The 20,106-nt window shown below is 41.1% G+C and overlaps 1 protein-coding gene across 2 annotated transcripts in view; it reads left to right on the plus strand.

Annotated features, from left to right (window-relative positions):
- The window catches only part of kidins220b (kinase D-interacting substrate 220b), a 54,690-nt gene that overhangs the window by 13,486 nt on the left and 21,098 nt on the right, over positions 1-20,106 (plus strand). For both annotated transcript variants that reach the window (XM_088324598.1, XM_088324599.1), the window contains exons 11-22: positions 65-163; positions 228-405; positions 1,585-1,749; positions 5,316-5,495; positions 5,568-5,733; positions 9,190-9,341; positions 10,865-11,154; positions 13,645-13,785; positions 13,856-14,188; positions 16,177-16,321; positions 18,763-18,925; positions 18,980-19,158. In XM_088324598.1, the coding sequence (XP_088180724.1) occupies positions 65-163; positions 228-405; positions 1,585-1,749; positions 5,316-5,495; positions 5,568-5,733; positions 9,190-9,341; positions 10,865-11,154; positions 13,645-13,785; positions 13,856-14,188; positions 16,177-16,321; positions 18,763-18,925; positions 18,980-19,158 (2,191 nt within the window). The remainder of the gene's footprint in view (positions 1-64; positions 164-227; positions 406-1,584; positions 1,750-5,315; positions 5,496-5,567; positions 5,734-9,189; positions 9,342-10,864; positions 11,155-13,644; positions 13,786-13,855; positions 14,189-16,176; positions 16,322-18,762; positions 18,926-18,979; positions 19,159-20,106) is intronic.

Raw genomic sequence — 20,106 nt, forward strand, 5'->3', positions numbered from 1 at the left:
TCTCGTGCGCTAAAAACGTGCATTGTAGGGAGATTATAATGACGCTTTTTATTTCCCGTTTCAGGACGGCGAGACGCCTTTGATTAAAGCCACCAAAATGAGGAGCATTGAGATTGTCGAGCTTTTGCTGGATAAAGGGGCCAAAGTGTCGGCCGTCGACAAGGTCGGAAATTTCCCACAAGTGACACGTGAACGCACCATGACACGTTGGACATGAATTTCCCCAGAGAGGAGACACGCCCCTGCACATCGCCATCCGAGGACGCAGCCGTCGCCTGGCCGAGTTGCTCCTGAGGAACCCCAAAGACGGACGCCTGCTCTACCGTCCCAACAAAGCTGGCGAGACGCCGTATAACATTGACTGCAGCCACCAGAAGAGCATCCTCACGCAGATTTTCGGTGCCCGTATGTGCCAGACGGGTTGATACGCAGTGTTCCCTCTAAGCTGCGCGCGCAATTGCGCACTGCTCGCACATTCTCTGCGCACAAGAAAATCTAGCCGGTGCACAAAAATGAGGGCTCAAAATTACTAATTAAGAAGCGACTTAAGTCAAAGTTACAGTGCATGAAGGTAAAAAGACACGGGTTCCCCTGACGTTGTGTCCTAAATGCGGTATTTTGAAGTCGAGTCAGAGTAGAACGAAGTTGAGTAAAGTTAGTAGAGTTGGTTGAGAACCGGCTTCTTCGGCTCGGCTCACTAAAAGGAACCGGCTCTTTCGGGTCCTAAACGGCTCTTCGGGTTGGTTTTGCTTCTTTCATCCCAACATGACCAAATATTATGTAAAACTTTGCACAAAATGACTTGAAAGAAGGGGGGAATAGAACAAAAAAGAAAAAAATACCAAAATGAAAAAGTAGTGAAAAGCTGAGAAAAAAAGAAACAAAAGGAAGAGAAAAAAAGAAGGAAAAATTTAGAAAAAAGCCAGAAAAAAATAATAGAAAGAAATGTTGGAAAAAAGTAAACAGAGAACAAATGGAAAAAAGGAACAGCTCGGAAAAAATAAACACAATGAGATTTTTTAAAAAAAGGAAGGAATTTTAAAAAAAGTAGAAAAAAACACGTAAAAAATAAGAAAAAGTTTGCGTTGCATTCAAATAATTTCCAATTATATCAAGTCAATCTTGTTGCCAACATTGTACTTTCACTCAAAAATGTGATTAAGTACAGTTCTGTATCTTGCAACCAACTAAATAAGCCCCCCAAAATGTTAATATTATGCAACAAAATATATCAGGAAATAAAAAGAAATGGATATCTTGTGAAAGAATTGTAAGATCAAACGACGTTTGTAGGCCGTACAACCTTTGCAATAGTACATGTGTCAATTCATTCAAAAGAGAAAAATGATTTTGCATTGCCGGAAACTCGGCAAAATGCAACTTGATGTCAAGTTTTGGACATGTTTGATAATTCATTATCTTGCCACACTTGGGATTATGGTTGCTCACTGTTGTTTCAAGCGTTGCGCACCGACTTTGTGTGAACGCTCAGACCCGTGGAAAATTAGAGGGAACATTGTTGATATGTATGTTTCACCCACGTGCAGCCCCCCGCCCACTGACCGTTCCACATTTCTTCCCCAGGTCATCTTTCCCCCACCGAGTCGGACGGCGACATGCTGGGCTACGACTTGTATAGCTCGGCCCTTGCCGACATCCTCAGCGAGCCCACCATGCAGCCCCCCATATGCGTGGGGCTATATGCGCAATGGGGCAGTGGAAAATCTTTCCTGCTCAAGAAGCTTGAAGGTCAGTATATGCACTTGCACAGGTGAAGTTGAGAGCGCCTGGAATATATGACAATTCAAAGATTCGATTTGTAAATAATCATCAAGGCAAGCTTTAGTGGCTAGTGACCGCTACACACAGCATCAGCTAGCTGTTTAAACAACGTTAGATATCAAATCAAGCAAGTTAGTGCCTTTGTCGGCAAAAATGCATTATCAATCCAGGCTTCCATAATCCAATACAGTAATCCCTCGGTTATCGTGGTTAATGGGGACCAAGAACACCCGTGAAAACTGAAAATCCGCAAAGTAGCAGCGCCCCTTCAAAAATGCTTAATAAAACGTATACAGAGGCGTGTTCAGGAGAGTGAGTGATTGCTATCGCGAGCTATCGCTAGCTTCTGAACGGCCAGTGATTATTGAGCGCTCGCGTGCCCGAGTAATCACGGGAGAAAGACCGCTTACTTTGATTTCCAACATGGCGTCGACAGTGCAGAAGATGGAGGATCTCACCCTGACGAGTGCTGTTGGCGATGTAATATATCGTCTTACATTGCCTGGTAATGTTTGTGAACAATGCAAGACAGGTATGACCCTTCCACTGCGTTTAGGATAACCTTAACTGTGTCAATATGCGAACTGTCGCTCATATCAGCCAACTCGCTCAAAGCAAGCTGTAGAACGAAATCCATTGTACTGTCGTCGGCCATTTTGGATCAGTAAGGCAATCACAGTGAGCGATTACAAAACGTTCAGCAGTGCGCGGCAAGCGATTATCAAGAGACTACATGTCTGATCACTCTCCTGAACACGCCTCTGGTATACAGTATACCCCCCTGTATACAGTACACCATATAGAATACGAGTAGAGAGAGAGAGTAAAATTCATGTTATAACAAAAAAAAAAAAAAGTAAAATATGTTTTACCACTACGAACCATTCAGTATGATTGTATTAACCGCTTTCAACTACATGCAGCCATCGCAGTTTATTTCGCTTGTTAAGACTACCGGTTACATATTGAAAATAAAAACAGTGAAAATGTGATATTTGATGAGTGTTTGTGAAGCGTTTTGGGAAACCACAGTTAAAAAAATGGTCTTTGTTCATTTTAATGAAAGTGAAAGAGCTACCTTCTGACAATAACAACATACTTTAGCGAGCGGCATCGAACGGCTTTTTCAACAAATACACGAAACCGCACACAATTAGCCGTGTTTAGGTAGTACAAACAACCGCTCCTTTTGGTATAATAAAGTCAACTTGAGATGAAATGTGACAGAAGAGAATATACTTACGTCGCGTCGCCTAGTTCCTCGATAAACTGAGCGCCACATAAGAAGGGGGTGAGGTGGGAGGAGTTAAACGAGGGGGGGTGAGCGAAGCGGTAACTCACCATGACTAAGAATTGTGTCAGGGCCTCCCCCTCCCCTTCACAATAAGAGTGTCCACACCATGTCCTCAGTTGACATAAGCTCGCGTTCAATGGCGTCAAGTCAATACAGTAAATGCTTTTATTGAGAAGGTAAGGTATATTTTTTAGACCCGCGAAGCTCTGAACCCGCGAAAGTGGAACTGCGAACTAGCGCGGTACCACTGTACATGCTTACAGACGCCAATATTTAATGGAACATATTGACAATTTTTTCAACCCTAGATTCTTAGATTACTATCATGTTGCATTACGACTGCAGAGAGAGACAGAGCAAAACAAAGAGATGTCAACTAACATGTGTGACGGTTGCCTATTGCCCTCACTTGGCCCCGCCCGTTTGTTGCTAGCTGCGGCTCAATGCCTGATTAAGCTATTTGAGCTCAGTGCTCTCTCTCACCCCTTGTCAGTCCATCAACGAACCTCTGCACCCGCAAGACGTGTGACTTGAAGACCACTATATATGTTTCTCAAAAGTAGAATAGTTACAGTATGCAAAATCCTTTAATTGTAATTTTGCAGGCAGCACTGCGGAGCAGTGGTTAGCGCATGTACAGCACAGTTTTGAGGTCATGAAATCGAACCTCCTGTGTGGAATTTGCATGTTCTCCCCGCGCTTGCGTGGGTTTCCTCCGGGCACTCCGGCTTGTCATTATGGCGTTGTCATGTAAGGCGTCAACTCCCCCTACTGGTCGCACACAGGACAGGTCTATTTAGAAAACCAACTCTTCTGGCTCAGCTCGAAAATGGCTCCTCAGATTTTTTTGTTTGTTTTAATGATGTATTATCAATAATAATAGAAAATTTTGCAATAGAGCGGCACGGCAGCTGAGTAATTAGCGCGTCCACGGCACAGTTCTGAGGTTAATGGTTCAAATCCGGCTACTAGCTTTCCTTTGCAGAGTTTGCATGTTCTCCCCCGTGCTTGCGTGGGTTTCCTCTTGGCACTCCGGTTTCCTCCCACAATCCAAAAACATGCATTTCAGGTTAATTGCCAGATCCAAATTGTCCGTAGGTGTGAATGAGTGAGCGAATTGTCTGTCCCTGTGTGCCCTGCGACTGGCATGGTTGGGTAGGGTTACTTTAACGTGATTACTTTCAATTACTTTTGGATTACTCCAATACCAAATATGCTAATAAAAGACAAAAGAAACTAAATATGAATCAAATGATGACTCACAACACGTGGTAAGCTTTCTCTCCTGGCTTTGATCTCTTTGATCTTCGGCAAAACTAACATAAAATGTGACAGAAACAAAATGAAAATAAATCCAAACAGCTTGCCAACATCATTTTTGCCGTTCCATGTATTCCGTTACTCCCCAAGCCTGCACAAAATGGAGTCATTTTATTCATATTTAGTTTCTTTTGTCTTTTATTAGCATATTTGGTATTGGAGTAATCCAAAAGTAATTGAAAGTAATCAAGTTAAAGTAACCCTACCCAACCCTGAAAACCATTCTATATGTTTCGCAACTGCGGAACAGTGACTTCAGAGTAGCACAAATGATTGAAAGCCAAACATTATTTGAATACATTTGATTAAAAATACACAATCAGAGAAAAAATCCAACTATTGGATGAAAGTCTCTCAAATAATTGATAGAGACCTGAAAAAAAATGAATGATGAATACAAATAAAAACACTTGTTGTTGCCTTTTGGTTCTTATAGGAACCCCTTTCGTCATTGGTTGAAATGTAACAAGAATTTTTGTAGAATAAACATGTTAAGGCACTTGAAGACCACTCCATTTGTTTCTCAAAGGTAGAATAGATAGATAGATAGATAGATACTTTATTCATCCCCGAAGGGAAATTCACATTTCCAGCAGCATCCCTGAGCTGAGAACAGTACAATAATAAAGCCAAAAGAATACAATATACAAATACCCAGTGTGACGTGCAAATGCTCGTCTCTCAGCTACTGTTGTTAGTAGTAGTAGTAGATAGTCATATTATGCAATATAAATTTAATTGTAATTATGCATTTCCAGTATTATCCACATTATTTTCTGGTATATAAGGCGCAGTTTCATTTTTCTTGCATCCGTTACAGTCTGGAAAATACGGCACATAAAAATTTATAGATACTGTATCTTTTAGAACACTCCTAATCGAGGCCATATAACATGGTGTTCATGTTTGTCGCGAACAGACGAGATGAAGACGTTCGCAGGCCAGCAGATGGAGCCGCTGTTGGGCCTGTCGTGGCTGGCCGCCATTCTGTCTTTCCTCCTGTGCGGCGTTGTGGCCCTGGCACTCGGCTTCACTTTGGACCCCAAGCTGGCTGTGGCCGTCTCACTCAGCCTGCTGGCGTTGCTTTACATCTTCTTCGGTAAGCTCCGCCGGCATCATCGCCACCATGACGCTTGCTGCCTCCTCCATATGCATCCTTCGTGGTCCACAGTGGTGGTGTACTTTGGTGGTAGGCGCGAGGGCGACAACTGGAACTGGGCTTGGATCCTCAGCAACCGCCTGGCCCGCCACATCGGATACTTGGAGCTCCTCCTCAAGCTCATGTTTGTCAACCCGCCGGAACTCCCGGAGCAGAGCGCTCGAGCCCTGCCTGTCAGGTAACGTGACTTTGATGTTACTCTGGTCTTAATGTGGTGTCATTGCATTTCATTGGTACAAACCCATTCAATTAGTGATCAGGGTTGGGTAGGGTTACTTTAACTTGATTACTTTCAATTACTTTTGGATTACTCCAATACCAAATATGCTAATAAAAGACAAAAGAAACTAAATATGAATAAAATGACTAAATTTTGTGCAGGCTTGGGGAGTAACGGAACACTTGGAACGGCAAAAAGTTTATTTTCATTTTGTTTCTGTCGCATTTTATGTTCGTTTTGCTGGAGATCAAAGAGATATAAGCCAGGAGAGAAAGCTTGCCACGTGTTGTGAGTCATAATTTTATTCATATTTAGTTTCTTTTGTCTTTTATTAGCATATTTGGCATTGGAGTAATCCAAAAGTAATTGAAAGTAATCCAGTTAAAGTAACCCTACCCAACCCTGTTAGTGATTCTATAGCAGGGGTGTCAAACTCATTTTAACTCGGGGGCCACACGATAGAACAAACATTCTGTCGGGGGCCGGAATAGTAGATTAAAGAGAAAGAAAAAGAGAGATAAAGAAATAAGAGAAAGAGGGGGGGGAAAGGAGAGAGGGTGGGACAAAGAAAGAAAAAGAGAGAGAGGGAGAGAGCATGAGAAACAAAAGATAAAAAGTCATGAGAGAGGGGGAAAGAAAGGGAGAGGAAGAAAGAAATCCCAAGAGAAATAGAAAGACAGAAGGAGAGAAAAGAGAAAAGAAAGTGCAAAGGGTATGAAGAGAGAAAGAGAAAAGGAAAAAGGGAAGTTAGAGCAAAAGAAGTTAAAAAGACACAGAGAGAGAAAGAGACAAAGAGCAACAAAGGAAGAGAAAAAGAGAGACACGGAGAGTGAAAGAGACGGAGACAGAGTCGGGGAAAAGGGGTGGAAAAGAGAGAGAGAGAGAAAGAGAGAGAAATAAAAAAATACAAGTACAGTGTCTTTGTTCGAGGCACCTGGCTTTGGCAACATCAAGTTGACATATTTCAACCTGCAGCTTGTTTTTCTCTTGCGCTTCTCTGAGTGTTGTCTCGCGGGCCGGATTCCATCCCTTAGCGGGCCTGATCTGGCCCGCGGGCCGCCTGTTTGACACCTGTGTTCTATAGTAACCTAAAAGTGATGGCACAGTGGTGAATCGTGTCAGAGTGATGTTTAGAAACATTACAGCAGACTTTAAAAAAAACGATTAATCTTCACTGTTTGTGCAGGAAATATATTATAATAGTTTGCCACTGTTCACAATTAAGATATAGAAAACAAGCAGAATAGACTAGGGATCAACCGATATGGGTTTTTCAGGGCTGATACGATTGATACAGATTATTAGTATTAAGAGGAGGCCAATAACCGATAGTTGGAGCCGATAGTAATTTGCTGTAAAAGCTCAAAAATTGCGTCAGGAATTTTTAATAATGCAACAGGAAACAAAGAATATTTCTTATAAATATAACTTTAATATTTCTCAAAACTTTTACAGTAAATAAATATAATTTTAACAGAATTAACATCATTAATCTTTCATCCAAACCAAAAACTTGAAGCTGGTGATTTGAAAAGTGTGGACACTCCTGTTTTGGAGCCAGAATTGATGAACTAATGTTATGGTAAGAGCTAATCACTCCCACTTTAGCAAGCTTTTCATGCTCTCTCTTAATCTCGAAGACATATGCTTGATTGACAAACTAATGTTGTGATAAGAGCTAATATATCAGTATCCAGCTAAACATGACTCTCTGACACAAATTAAAGACACTTTTTACGCGATCTCTTAATTGCAAACACGCTTTTCTATTATACAGGCATGTCAGGACGATTTAGTTGAGCTGCTGCTCTAATGTTATTGGTCCTCCTTCAGTGGCTACGCACCCCGGTTACTTATCGAATTAGAAGGCACGGGGTGGGTCGTGAGGAGAGAAGAGGAGGAAAGAGGATGAGAGGGAGGGGTAGTAAGTAAGAGCCAGAGAGAGAGACTTAGACGGCTGCATCGGAGACTTAATAATCTGGCCGTCAAATTTATTGGAATATCGATACCGATAGCCATTGAATTCCCAAATATCGCCCGTTAGAAGAGTTAATTCAGTTGCTTGGAGTTGTGGGTGATCGGAAGCTGCAGTACCCAATTTGCCCGCCAGCGGCCGTTAGAGACCCCATGAAAGCAGGCTGCACAAAAGCAGATGTTTATTAATTTTTGAGTATTTACATACCTGTCAAGCTCCACGGCCTACATGCCCTTACAAATTGTTGTATTTTCCCTTACAAAATACAAAATAATCTTACACCATATATTTGTTTTTCAAAAGTGTTTATGTATTTTAACATGTTATATTGTACATGTGTTTCGTTATTTTATATCAGATTCAGATTCAGATTCATTTGTTGTGAGATACCGAGTTGCCCGACATGAATGAGGTTTATTATCAAAAAAATTCAAAAATGAAAGCTTGGACGTTCACTGTAGAAGGAAAAAATACATGCAAATAGAATTAAGTAGAATTTTCTTATTCAAATTATTCATTCATTTTCTGCATTAAATTATTGTTGGTAATATACTGATTAAAGGGATCACCACAATAATAATAATAATAATTAATAATAATTTCCTTTGTATTGTCATTCTTTGTAACAAAGTACACAGAACGAAATGTCGATACACCTGACCCGTTGTAGCGAGTCGATGCAGCCGCAGCCAGAGGGCGCCGCCATTATACCAATTAGGTATGTCTCGGTCGAGGCGCGAACCAGCGACCTCCCAGTCTCAAAGCGGGCACACTACCATCTAGGCTACTGAGCTGGTCAAACAGGTCTTTTTTCATTTTGTCCTTTTATACTTCCTTTTTTTCTTAACTTCTTTACACAACATAATAATTCGTAATACAATGCATCAAAGCAAGTGAGCCGTTTGAGAGCCGGCTCTCTTTAATGAGTTGAGCCGAAAAAGCCGTTTCTCTAAAAAGAGACAGACTTCCTTTCACTACACAACTACCACGTGAAATCCGAGGCGGCAGATGCATGCGCACAGTAGCATCAAACCGCTCGCTTCGTTTGCAACGGGGAAAAAAACGATACCGAGATAGAGGATACCGCGGCGAACTCGTTTGACTTGATTTATTTGCCGTTTCGTGATAGTCGGTGTATACAGGATGGTGCCCATAATTGACATATTTGCGTTTTTCCGTACAGAATGTCTTGTACGTCGTACACGACTTAAAATGCATAATAAAGGTACTTTGTACCGCAAAACCGTACAGGTTGACAGGTATGTATTTATTGAGGGTGCCTTGACACAAACCCTAGCTAAAGACACTCGCGGAGGCTTAAAGTACAACAGTGTACATTTGTGTGTGTAAACTTTTGATTCTTAGAAATGTTACCAACCAAAAGGTTTTGAGTCTCGCATGGTGATGTCACAGTGATGTCATGAAACGATACGCCGCAGGTTTCTATTCACCGATTACAACCGACTTTCGAGCGTCGGCGGCGAGACATCAATGGCCGAAATGATCGCCACGCTCTCAGACGCGTGTGAGAGGGAATTTGGATTCCTCGCCACTCGCCTCTTTAGGGTTTTCAAGACGGACGAGACTCAAGGTAAAAAACACACGCACATTTCCCGGAATTTCGCACCAAAAAACCCTAAATTTGACAGGAATCTGAACACAATGGACATTAATGGAAACACGTACTGGTGTATTATCATATTTTTAGCAATTATTGATCAGCCAATAGTTATTGCTGAGCACAATTGCAAAATAATGGTGGCAATGGGGATTGAACCCAGACAGAGACTCAAATCCTAACCACCAGTCCACTAGGCACATATATGACATAGGAAAAGGTAATAGGTCTTATCTCATCATTACACTATTTTTAGTCACCATACCAGATACAGATGTGAGAGAAATGGGAAAACAGAAAGTGAATAAAGATTAGTATCTCATTAGTTTTCACTCTTTTTTAGCTAACTAAGAATTGCAAGTGACAAACATTTAGTTCAGAATCTTGTTCTCTCTGTAAAGGCCTCCTGGTCCCCCACCTTTTCTGTACCACAGACCTGTTTATTGTCTGACAAAAATGTTGAGCCTAAGAATAAGATCAACACAACATAACATAATTTATGTATTTCAGGATGAACAAATTACTTCCCACAATGTCTTTCTCCTTATTCAGTTCAGAATCATGTGTGCTTCGTTAAGACTTTGCGAATGATCAGGGTTGGGTAGGGTTACTTTAACTGGATTACTTTCAATTACTTTTGGATTACTCCAATACCAAATATGCTAATAAAAGACAAAACAAACTAAATACGAATCAAATGATGACTCACAACACGTGGTAAGCTTTCTCTCCTGGCTTTGATCTCTTTGATCTCCGGCAAAACTAACATAAAATGCGACAGAAACAAAACGAAAATAAATCCAAACATTTATTCATTTTTGCCGTTCCATGTATTCCGTTACTGCCCAAGCCTGCACAAAATTTTGTCATTTTATTCATATTTAGTTTCTTTTGTCTTTTATTAGCATATTTGGTATTGGAGTAATCCAAAAGGAATTGAAAGTAATCCAGCTAAAGTAACCCTACCTAACCCTGCAAATGATCCCTAACATTATCTGTACCACTGACCAGGTTAATGTATAACCATATTCTCGTGCTCGGCCCAATAATAACATCAACACAACATAACATAATTCATATATTTCAGGCCAATTGCCTTTCTTCTCAATCAGTTCAGAATCATCAAACACCAAGAATTTGGCACACTAACTAAAAATAATGTGATGATGGCATAAACCCTAATCCAATTTTGTGTGTTGTCCAACTAGTGAATAGTCTCCAGTGCTTTCAAGCACTGTTGTGTCCCATTTTTGCTAAAATGATCAACGAATATATTTCAACTGATCAGTCAATGCACAAATATGGTACTTATATATTTTAGAGTAACCTCAGCCTTTACTGTAGCTTTAATCCTTTGCGCTTTATGATCTGGCACTCCTTATATATGAAAAAAAAATACCACCAAAACCTAATATTTGGGGGTGTGCCTTATAATCTAGTGCCCCTCATAGATTTGTGGACCCAGAAATGTACTCACAAGTTTGTGGCATTTCTAGGGAAGGGCAAGTGGAAGAAGACATGCTGCGTGCCGTCGTTCCTGCTCTTCGCACTGGTGCTGGGTTGCCTGGTGAGCGGCGTGGCACTAATGGGCATTTTCCGGCTGGACGGAGATAACCAGACGGTGAACGGTGTCCTGATGGCGCTTGGTGGCGTGGTGGGCGTGGCAATCCTGCTCAACTGCCGCACGTGGTGGCGGGTCTCCGACTCGGTGCTCAACTCGCAGAGGAAGAGGCTTCACGGGGCGGCAAACAAGATGAACAAGCTCAAGAGCGAAGGCTTCATGAAGGTCAGGAAATTACGTGACTTCAGTTTAACCCTGGAGAACCCACGGGGTCATAATTTTCCAGAAGAATAGAGATATTAAGTTCTTCGGGGTTAAATGGACATTGTATATTATCCAAGGCGGGGGTCACCAACCTTTTTAAAGCGTCAGGCTACTTTTTAGTTACGGATTTGCGCGAAAGGCCACCAGTTTGATATACACTTCTAAAATGACATGTAATTACTATGTTGTTGCTATGTGATTTGCGGTTCATTGATTCCCTAACGTGCGGCACGGTGGATGAGTGGTTAGCGCGTCTGCGGCACAGTTCTGATGTCATTAGATTGAACTTTCCTGTGTGGAGTTTGCATGTTCTCCCCGTGCTTGCGTGGGTTTCCTCCGGGCACTCCGGTTTCCTCCCACATTCCAAAAACCTGCACTTCAGGTTAATTGGCCGGTCCAAATTGTCCCTCGGTTTAAATGAGCGAAAGAGTTGTCTATCTCTGTGTGCCATGAGACTGGCTGGCAATCAGTTCAGGGTGTCCCCTGCCCACTGCCCGAAAAAAGCTGGTATGGGCTCCAGCACCCCAGCGACCCTACTAAGGATAAGCTGTGCAGATAATGGATGAATGGATGAGTCCCTAACTGACTGGGTCACCGCTTCCTGTGATATGTCTCGTGCAAGTACGGCTTGACAGTGCTCATTACTCTACTATGTTTTTAGCAGGTTGTAATTATTAGAGGTTCAAATAGGCTCAGTCGACCACTAATCATCATGCCAGTCAGAAATCTAATTACCTAGAAAATCACAATGACCCATGATATATTTTCAGAAGTTGCAGGATACTCAGGTGATCATAGGGGGTTACCTTGTTCCATTGGGTACCACGTTGGGGTCCCCTAGTGGTCAACAAAATGTATTCAATAAAAAAAAAAAAAAGATTATAAAATGAAGTAAAAAAAACAAACTATCAAATTGACATGCATTTTTTTAAATATTTGCAGGTCTTAACATTTGTATTTTACATATATTGAGCCTCACCTAGAGGGAGCTGACATTCCCTGACTCGGGTCGGGTCAGGCAGAATATTTGGGCAGCAACATTCACCTGATTTATCCATCACGTAGGGGGGTAATTTGTAGACTTTCCTTCAAGTTCCTGTTGCTGTCATGCACTTTCTGGACATTTTTTAAGTCTTACCTTTGTTTTTCTTATTGATGTTCACTATGTTTTGTGTACTGTTACCCAATGTTAAATCTATTGTACCCTGGTCATCCTAGAAGGGGGATTACCACTTGTGAAGCCCCTTCTCGAGTTGTTTTAATTTTCCTTTTGTTGAAGTTTTTGAGTTTTTGCTTGCCCGCATGTTGGTTTGAAATCAGGCGATGGTGTAATTTTAACCTGTGAAGTCCTTTGAGACATTTTAATTAAGGGTTATACAAATAAACGTGATTTCACTTGACTTGAATGTCGGCCATCTTGCTACCACGTGTGTCCCAGAAAAACTGAAGGCCGGTAAAAGGCTGGGCAAAACAATGACAAGAAAAATTGTTCAATTCGATTTTACTTTGATGCTCTTTACTTTTTATTCTTCTCTGTGCTTTATAGCACTCGTTTTCGGTTGCACTACAAAATCCGTACAGCTAAATATAGTAGGCAAAAATTACAGTGTCCCGATGAAACTTATATTGAAACATTGTGTTACTTAAAAAAATCATTTTCTTCTGATATATTCAACACATTCAGTTTTTTATAATGTTAGGTGCTATTTTTATTTAGACTGAGCAAAATCATGTAAAAATATTGTTAGGCAAACTCGGCTGTTTTGAAGAAACTACAATGTTAAATATTCTTTCTCTTTTTAGTGAACTTTAGTTGGAAAATTCAAAAATATAAAAAAGTATGAATAAAATAACTCACACTAGCTGATAAGACTAGCATTAGTGCTAGCAAGTCCTGCGCTTTTAGTGAAACCATTAATCGTACAAAAATGAAGCCGTTGTAATTCAAAAATTGCACTTTGTCGTATTGTTGTCCTTTTACAGTTTGAACTAGGGTCAAAAATGGACCGTCTAATTGTAACTTTGAGGTTTTGGGTATAAAAGCATCAATTATCAAAGCGACCGAAATTTTGGGGATTCTTTAAAAAAAAATTGGTAATATTTTGCACTGTTATTTTAAACAAAACAACTTTTATGTGGAGCTACTTGTAAATCAATTATCCATTTTCAGTCAGAATTACCTCAGTTTTATGGGGTGTTTTTAATAAATTAAACACATTTAAAAAAAAAAAAAAACAAACACTAATTCGGGAAGACACTGGAAGACAAAAGCGACCCTATATAGGGAAATGATGGGTCAGAGTTCTATATTCTTAAACTAACCCGAAGGTTTGGTAAAACATACAAAAACAAATAGTGCATCGTCAACTCCTGACCCAAAGTGAGTTGTTTTTGACTGTTTTCTAGTACTTTCCCAGGCATAATCAGCAGCGGTATTGCCATATCTTTCAGGTTTTGAAGAGCGAAGTGGAGCTGATGGCCAGGATGGCCAAAACCATTGACGGTTTCACTCAGCATCAGACCAGGTTGGCAGTGATCTTTGACAGCTTGGACTCGTGTGAGCAGGACAAAGTTTTGCAGATGCTTGACACGGTGAGATCAAGAGGACAGTGATGATTCGAGAAAAAAAAGACAAAATTCCCAATTAAAATTTGCTCCTTAGGTCCGAGTCCTCTTTTCCAAGGGTCCCTTCATCTCTATCTTTGCCAGTGACCCACACATCATCATCAAGGCTATCAACCAGAACCTGAATTGCGTCCTGCGGGACTTTGTCAACGGACACGACTACATGAGGAACATCGTCCACTTGCCTGTTTTTCTCAACAGTAGAGGTCTTTCCACTGCCAGGAAGATGGGTGGCGCAAACGCCGCCGCACCCGCTAATGGGGACACAGCCGAAGGTGGAGGATGGCATGAGGAGCTGGATAGGAAGTTGTCGCAGCACAGTTTGGGTGAACTCACCAAATTTGGCAGCAGGAGCACTCTCAATCGTCGGGTAAAGTAGTAGCTGGGGTCTTCAGAGATAGCATTAGAAGCTGGTGGTCACAAACCAGAATTGGCGACTAGCATTGAATAGAATAGAATGGAATAGAGGTAGCTTTAGCAACGAGTGGTCACAAAGCCAGCATCGCGAGTAGTAGCCGTGTTTATGATGATAGCCTAGCTTGCTTGTGGTTGTGTCAGCAATGTTTTCATTCACGGCTAGAATTCACAAAACAAGTTTTCGCGGCTTGTGGTCACAATGCTAGCAATCGCTGCCAGCAACTGTGTTTATGATGCAAGCTTTAGTGGAAAGCACCTGCGTTTATAACGCTTGCAGTTATGTCTGCAACACTTAACACTAGCATTTAACATCTACGAACGTAGAATTAGCGGCTAGTCGTCCGAATGCTAGCATCAGCTGCCAGCAACTGTGTTTGTGATGCAAGAATTAGTGGCTAGCACCCATGTCAACGTTACACTTGCAGTTATGTCAACAACATTAACATTACAATCTAGCAATGCAACCCTAGGATGAGCAGCTAGTCTTCAAAAAGCTAGCATCAACTACTATCAGCTACATTTGTGACGTGATCATGATGCTAACATTAGTGCCTCGCGGCTCCTAGTATTAGTAATGCTAGCATTGCCGACTAGCAGCCCGTCCTCAAGACTTGCATTAGCAGCCAGAAGTTGTGTCCGCAACACTAGCATATAGTGACGGCGAAGCCAGCAGTAGCAGCCAGTGGTGGCCAAGCCCGCATCAACGGCTAGCAGCCAGGTTTTTGGCATAAGCTGCTAGTGACCAGCGTTCCCTCTAAGCTGCGCGCGTGCCCAATTGTGCACTGCTCGCACATTCTCAGCGCACAAAAAAATCTAGTCATGGCACAAAAATGAGGGCTCAAAATTACTAATTAAGAAGCGACTTAAGTCAAAGTTACATTGCATGAAGGTAAAAATACACGGGTTCCCCTGACGTTGTGTCCTAAATGCGGTATTTTGAAGTCGAGTCGAAGGAGAACAAAGTTGAGTAAAGTTAGTAGAGGTTGTCGAGAACCGGCTTTTTCGGCTCGGCTCACTAAAAGGAACCGGCTCTTTCGGGTCCTAAACGGCTCTTCGGGTTGTTTTTGCTTCTTTAATCCCAACATGACCAAATATTATGTAAAATTATGCACAAAATGACTTAAAGGAAGGGGGGAATAGAACAAAAAAGAAAAAAAATACCAAAATGAAAAAGTAGTGAAAAGCTAAGAAAAAAGAAACAAAAGGAAGAGGAAAAAAAGAAGGAAAAATTTAGAAAAAAGACAGAAAAAAAGAAAAGAAAGAAATGCAGGAAAAAAGTAAATAGAGAACAAAAAAAAGTAACAGCTCGGAAAAAATAAACACAATGAGATTTTTTTTAAAGGAATTTTAAAAAAAAAGTGAAAAAAAAACACGGAAAAAAGAAGAAAAAGTCTGTGTTGCATTCAAATAATTTCCAATTATATCAAGTGAATCATTGTACTTCCACTAAAAAATGTGATTAAGTACAGTTCTGTATCTTACAACCGACTCAATAAGCCCCCAAAAATGTTAATATTATGCGACAAAATATCTCTGGAAAAAAAAAGAAATGGATATCTCGTGAAAGAATTGTAAGAACAAACGACGTTTGTAGGCCGTACAACCTTTGCAATAGTACATGAGTCAATTCATTCAAAAGAGAAAAATAATTTTGATGTCAAGTTTTGGACATGTTTAATAATTAATTATTTTGCCACACTTGGGATTATGGTTGCTCACTGTTGTTTCAAGCATTGCTCACCGACTTTGTGTGAACGCTCAGACCCGTGGAAAATTACAGGGAACATTGCTAGTGACCGAATCCACGACCCTCAGAATAACAGCTAGCGTTCATATGGCAATTCTAGCATTAGCAGCTGGTGGGTGCTAGCATCATTAACTGAAAATAAACTGACTAAGTCCAAAAGGGGGTTGTGAAACTGACTGTTGTGATGTTTGCAGGACACGTATCGGCGGCGCCAAGCCCAACGCCAAGTTACTCGCCAGATGTCGTTTGACTTGACCAAACTGATGTTGGCGGAAGACTGGTTTACAGACATCAGCCCCCAGAGCATGAGAAGACTCCTCAACATTGTCTCCGTCACAGGTCAGTGGCAGAGAGTGTTAGTATCATTATGGAAAATAAGTATTTAGTTACAGGTACTATTTACCTCATTTAAAAGTTAATTCAGTTACCTTCCAGATTACTGACACCAAAAAAGTAGCACGTTACTCTGAAAGTACCTATCTAGTTACGAATTACGCCACCAGGAAGCTGACCCCCTTAAACTCCTTTAAAATACAGACGCTCCCCTCACTCATGCAAAACGGTAGATACAAACATTTTTCTCAGGATGTAGAAAGATATCCGGACATTGCTGTAAGTTAGATTTTGTATTGTGTGCATCTTTTTCCGAGCAAATGGCATTACTGTCGTGCTTCTTTCCACCGCTACCCAGCATCCACCCCGAAGAGGAAATCCTGCTTCTATTCCTGGTTCGTGTGTAATCATATCAACGTGTATTGTATTTGGAGCGCGCTAAAAACTTTGACGTTTTTATTGTTTAATATCTGGTGCATCCATTCAATATGGTTGGTCTAGAGTGTAAAGAAGAGGCGAGCCGTTTCTTTTGAAATGGAAGTGGAATAAGAAAGCTTGATGTGGTTGAGAGAATAGTCGGAACACTTTTTTTCTGCCACTTTTTACCACGAAGGAGGACCTCTTGAAGCGCAAGTCCTAAAAGTAAGATAAACCTCATATTACTGATCTTTATAGAGTATATTATTTTATGAATTTTTAGTACAAAACAATACCGGTTACTTATACAAGCCTTAAACATACTTATACAAACCTTAAACATGCAAAATATAGCACTGAAGAAACCTACGAACAAATTCAACTTACACTACAATCGTCCGGAACCTAATTCATTAGTAGGTCGGGCAGCGTCTGTAGACACATAATAGAAAAATAGAAGAAAACCTGTACACCAACTGTGGAAGCATATGTATAGGTCTGTGCAATATAGTGAGCATGCAAACTAACACTTTGCTGAGAGACTCCATATCTATTTTCTCTCTGGGTGTCAAACCACTCGAAGATTTCCTTTTCAATTTCTGGGTACTGCCCGAGACGGTTACTTTTTCCCAAACTTTTCGTCAGGCAGATCCGCCATTGTTGTTTTGGTCTCGCGCCGATCTCGGCAAACGAGATCTCGTTATTCGAGATGACGTCATTGTTTTGGTGGTTGTCTAGTGAAAGAGAAGTATGCCTCCGTAAAAACAGTTGGTATTAGGTGCGAATCCACATTTTCTTCAGTGTCGGTAATAAGTCGAAACATAATACAGAAAGTGGTAACAACGGCAATAATTCCGGCCAGAAAAAACAGCGGAGAAATTCCTCAGAAGACCGCGAAGGCAAGGAAAACACATGTTTTGAAGCGAACGATTCGACGAAAGACAAACAAAAGAATACTCCTAGCAAGAAAATGACTTTTCTGCCTAAAACACTCCACTTATTGAAACATAAATATTTTGTTTGTTTGTTGTACATGATTCAATTGTTTGTTTGTTTGTACATGATTCAGATTGAATCGTTTCTTGTACATGATTCAATTGTTTGTTTGTACATGATTCAAATTGAATCGTTTCTCCGGCGCCGTCACGAATGGCAGCCACTCCAGCAGCTCCCGTGTTATTTTCGATTGTTCTCAGTTATTTTCGATTGTTCTCAGCTTAGGGATGCTGCTGGAAAAGTGAATTTCCCTTCGGGGATGAATAAAGTATCTATCTATCTATCTATCTATCTATCTAAATGAACTCAATTATATTCCTGGTTACGCTATGAGGAGGATGATAATGGAGGCTACATGTTCTGTGATGCGTGCACCCAGCGTGACAAAAAAACTGGATTGCATAAATCATTTCGCAATACGAAGTTTCAGAAAAGCACATTGGATCGGCGCAACGACAATGAAAACCACAAATTAGCTATGGATATTCCGTTGCTGCGATTGGACCTTGAGAAGGCATTACAACTGTGGCGGGACGGCAAACCACGAAGAATATATGAACTGAAAAATCTGAAGTGATTAAAACTGCATGAATATATAGACTAATATTTCAGCAATATTATTTTGTATAATGTACAATATTTTTGTGAACTGAAAAATCTGAAGTGATAACTGCTTTGTATTACCAATTAAGTGTGATGATTAAAACTGAATGAATATATAGATTTATAGATTTATTTATATATTTGTCGCCGATTTACAATTTCAACCTCGATAGCACTACATTTTGGGGACCCATAGATCTCTGTTGGGACACATAGATTTTTGATCATGCGAGTCCCCGGGACCCATCACTTTTCACAGGTAAAATGAACACTGAGTAGGGTTACAAAAGTTTATTAATATTGGGTTGCAGTACTTGTTCCAGAGATTAGTAATTGCGTTCAGGGACGTGTTTCTTCGTAACACCCTGGTGGCTGCTGTTTTGAATTTTTTTTTCATCCAGTAACGAATCAAACACATTCCAACCCTGCAGGTCGTTTGTTGCGAGCCAATCAAATCTCCTTCAACTGGGACCGTCTGGCATCATGGATCAACCTGACAGAGCAGTGGCCCTACAGAACTTCCTGGCTCATCCTCTTCCTGGAGGAGAGTGATGGCGTTCCCGACCAAGCCACGCTGAAGAACATTTACGAGAGGTGAGCGGTCGCCCATGGGGACTGGCCAACGAAGCTGACATTTGTCTCGATCAGGGTGCTGAGGAACATCCCCACCACAAAAGATGTGGAACCGCTGCTGGAGATCGACGGAGACGTCCGCGCCTTCGAAGTGTTTCTGTCCTCCAGAACGCCCGTCCTGACCGCCAGGGATATCCGCACTTTCCTGCCCTGTACTGTCAACCTTGACCCCAAACTGCGAGAAATCATCGCCGGTATGGGTACCTTCACGCTCTATCTCTAAGCCAGGGGTCTTAAACTAGCCACCTGGGGACAATTGCAGACTGCTGGATGATTGTTTAAGGCTCCCGCCTTACTAAGACATTTTAAAGGGACAGTGTGTATAATTAAGCACCTCCTGGTGTTAAAAGAAATAATTCATTAACAAAAATATATCTACATGAACTAATCCGACTGATTATATGATATTAGCACCATGGTCTCTAGCTGCTAAAGCAGGCATGTCCAAAGTCCGACCCTGGGGCCGGTTACCGCCCGTGATCAAATTTTCACTGGCCCGCAGCCTCTGTCAAAAAGATAATAATATGTGGCCTGCCAGTGTTGTTGATCGCAGTATAAAATAAATTTGTACCCAAAAAATATAATTCACCACCCATTTGGCGACTCTAAATTAAAAAAGGAAAGTTAATTTTGATTGCCGCCGCTTCCAGGACAAGTGAAAATTTGAGTATTTTTTCACTGAAATCTGAAACGACTACATCTGCCTAATTTGCTAGGAGACTGTGGCTTCTTTCAAAGAATATAATATCAAGAGACACTGCCAGACACATGCTGACTACAAAAAGCTAATTGTAAACCAACGCTGTGAAAACATGAAGCAACTGGAAGCTGTTCGAACTGTTTCACAGTGCTTTCTCACAAAGCCAAATGATAATGCTACAAAGGCAAGCTATGAGTTTGCGACATTGATCGCTAAACACTGCAAACCTTTCCCCAAATTGAATTAATTAATTATGGTTCAAAGAATGCCAGCCTAAAAAGTCACACATTTTCAGCTTACCGAATCTGACCCGCATTCTGTGCTAATGCTAACTTAATGGACTCTAGCCGCTAATGCCGAAGATGCAGCCACTATGTGATTTCTAGAATCAGGATCTGGCACCACTCAATTGATGTGACACCAAATTACAGGGACATTTTGT

The sequence above is a fragment of the Urocampus carinirostris genome, chromosome 20 (assembly GCF_059441175.1).
Source record: "Urocampus carinirostris isolate Australia breed hairy pipefish chromosome 20, RoL_Ucar_1.0, whole genome shotgun sequence".
Lineage (NCBI taxonomy): Eukaryota > Metazoa > Chordata > Actinopteri > Syngnathiformes > Syngnathidae > Urocampus > Urocampus carinirostris.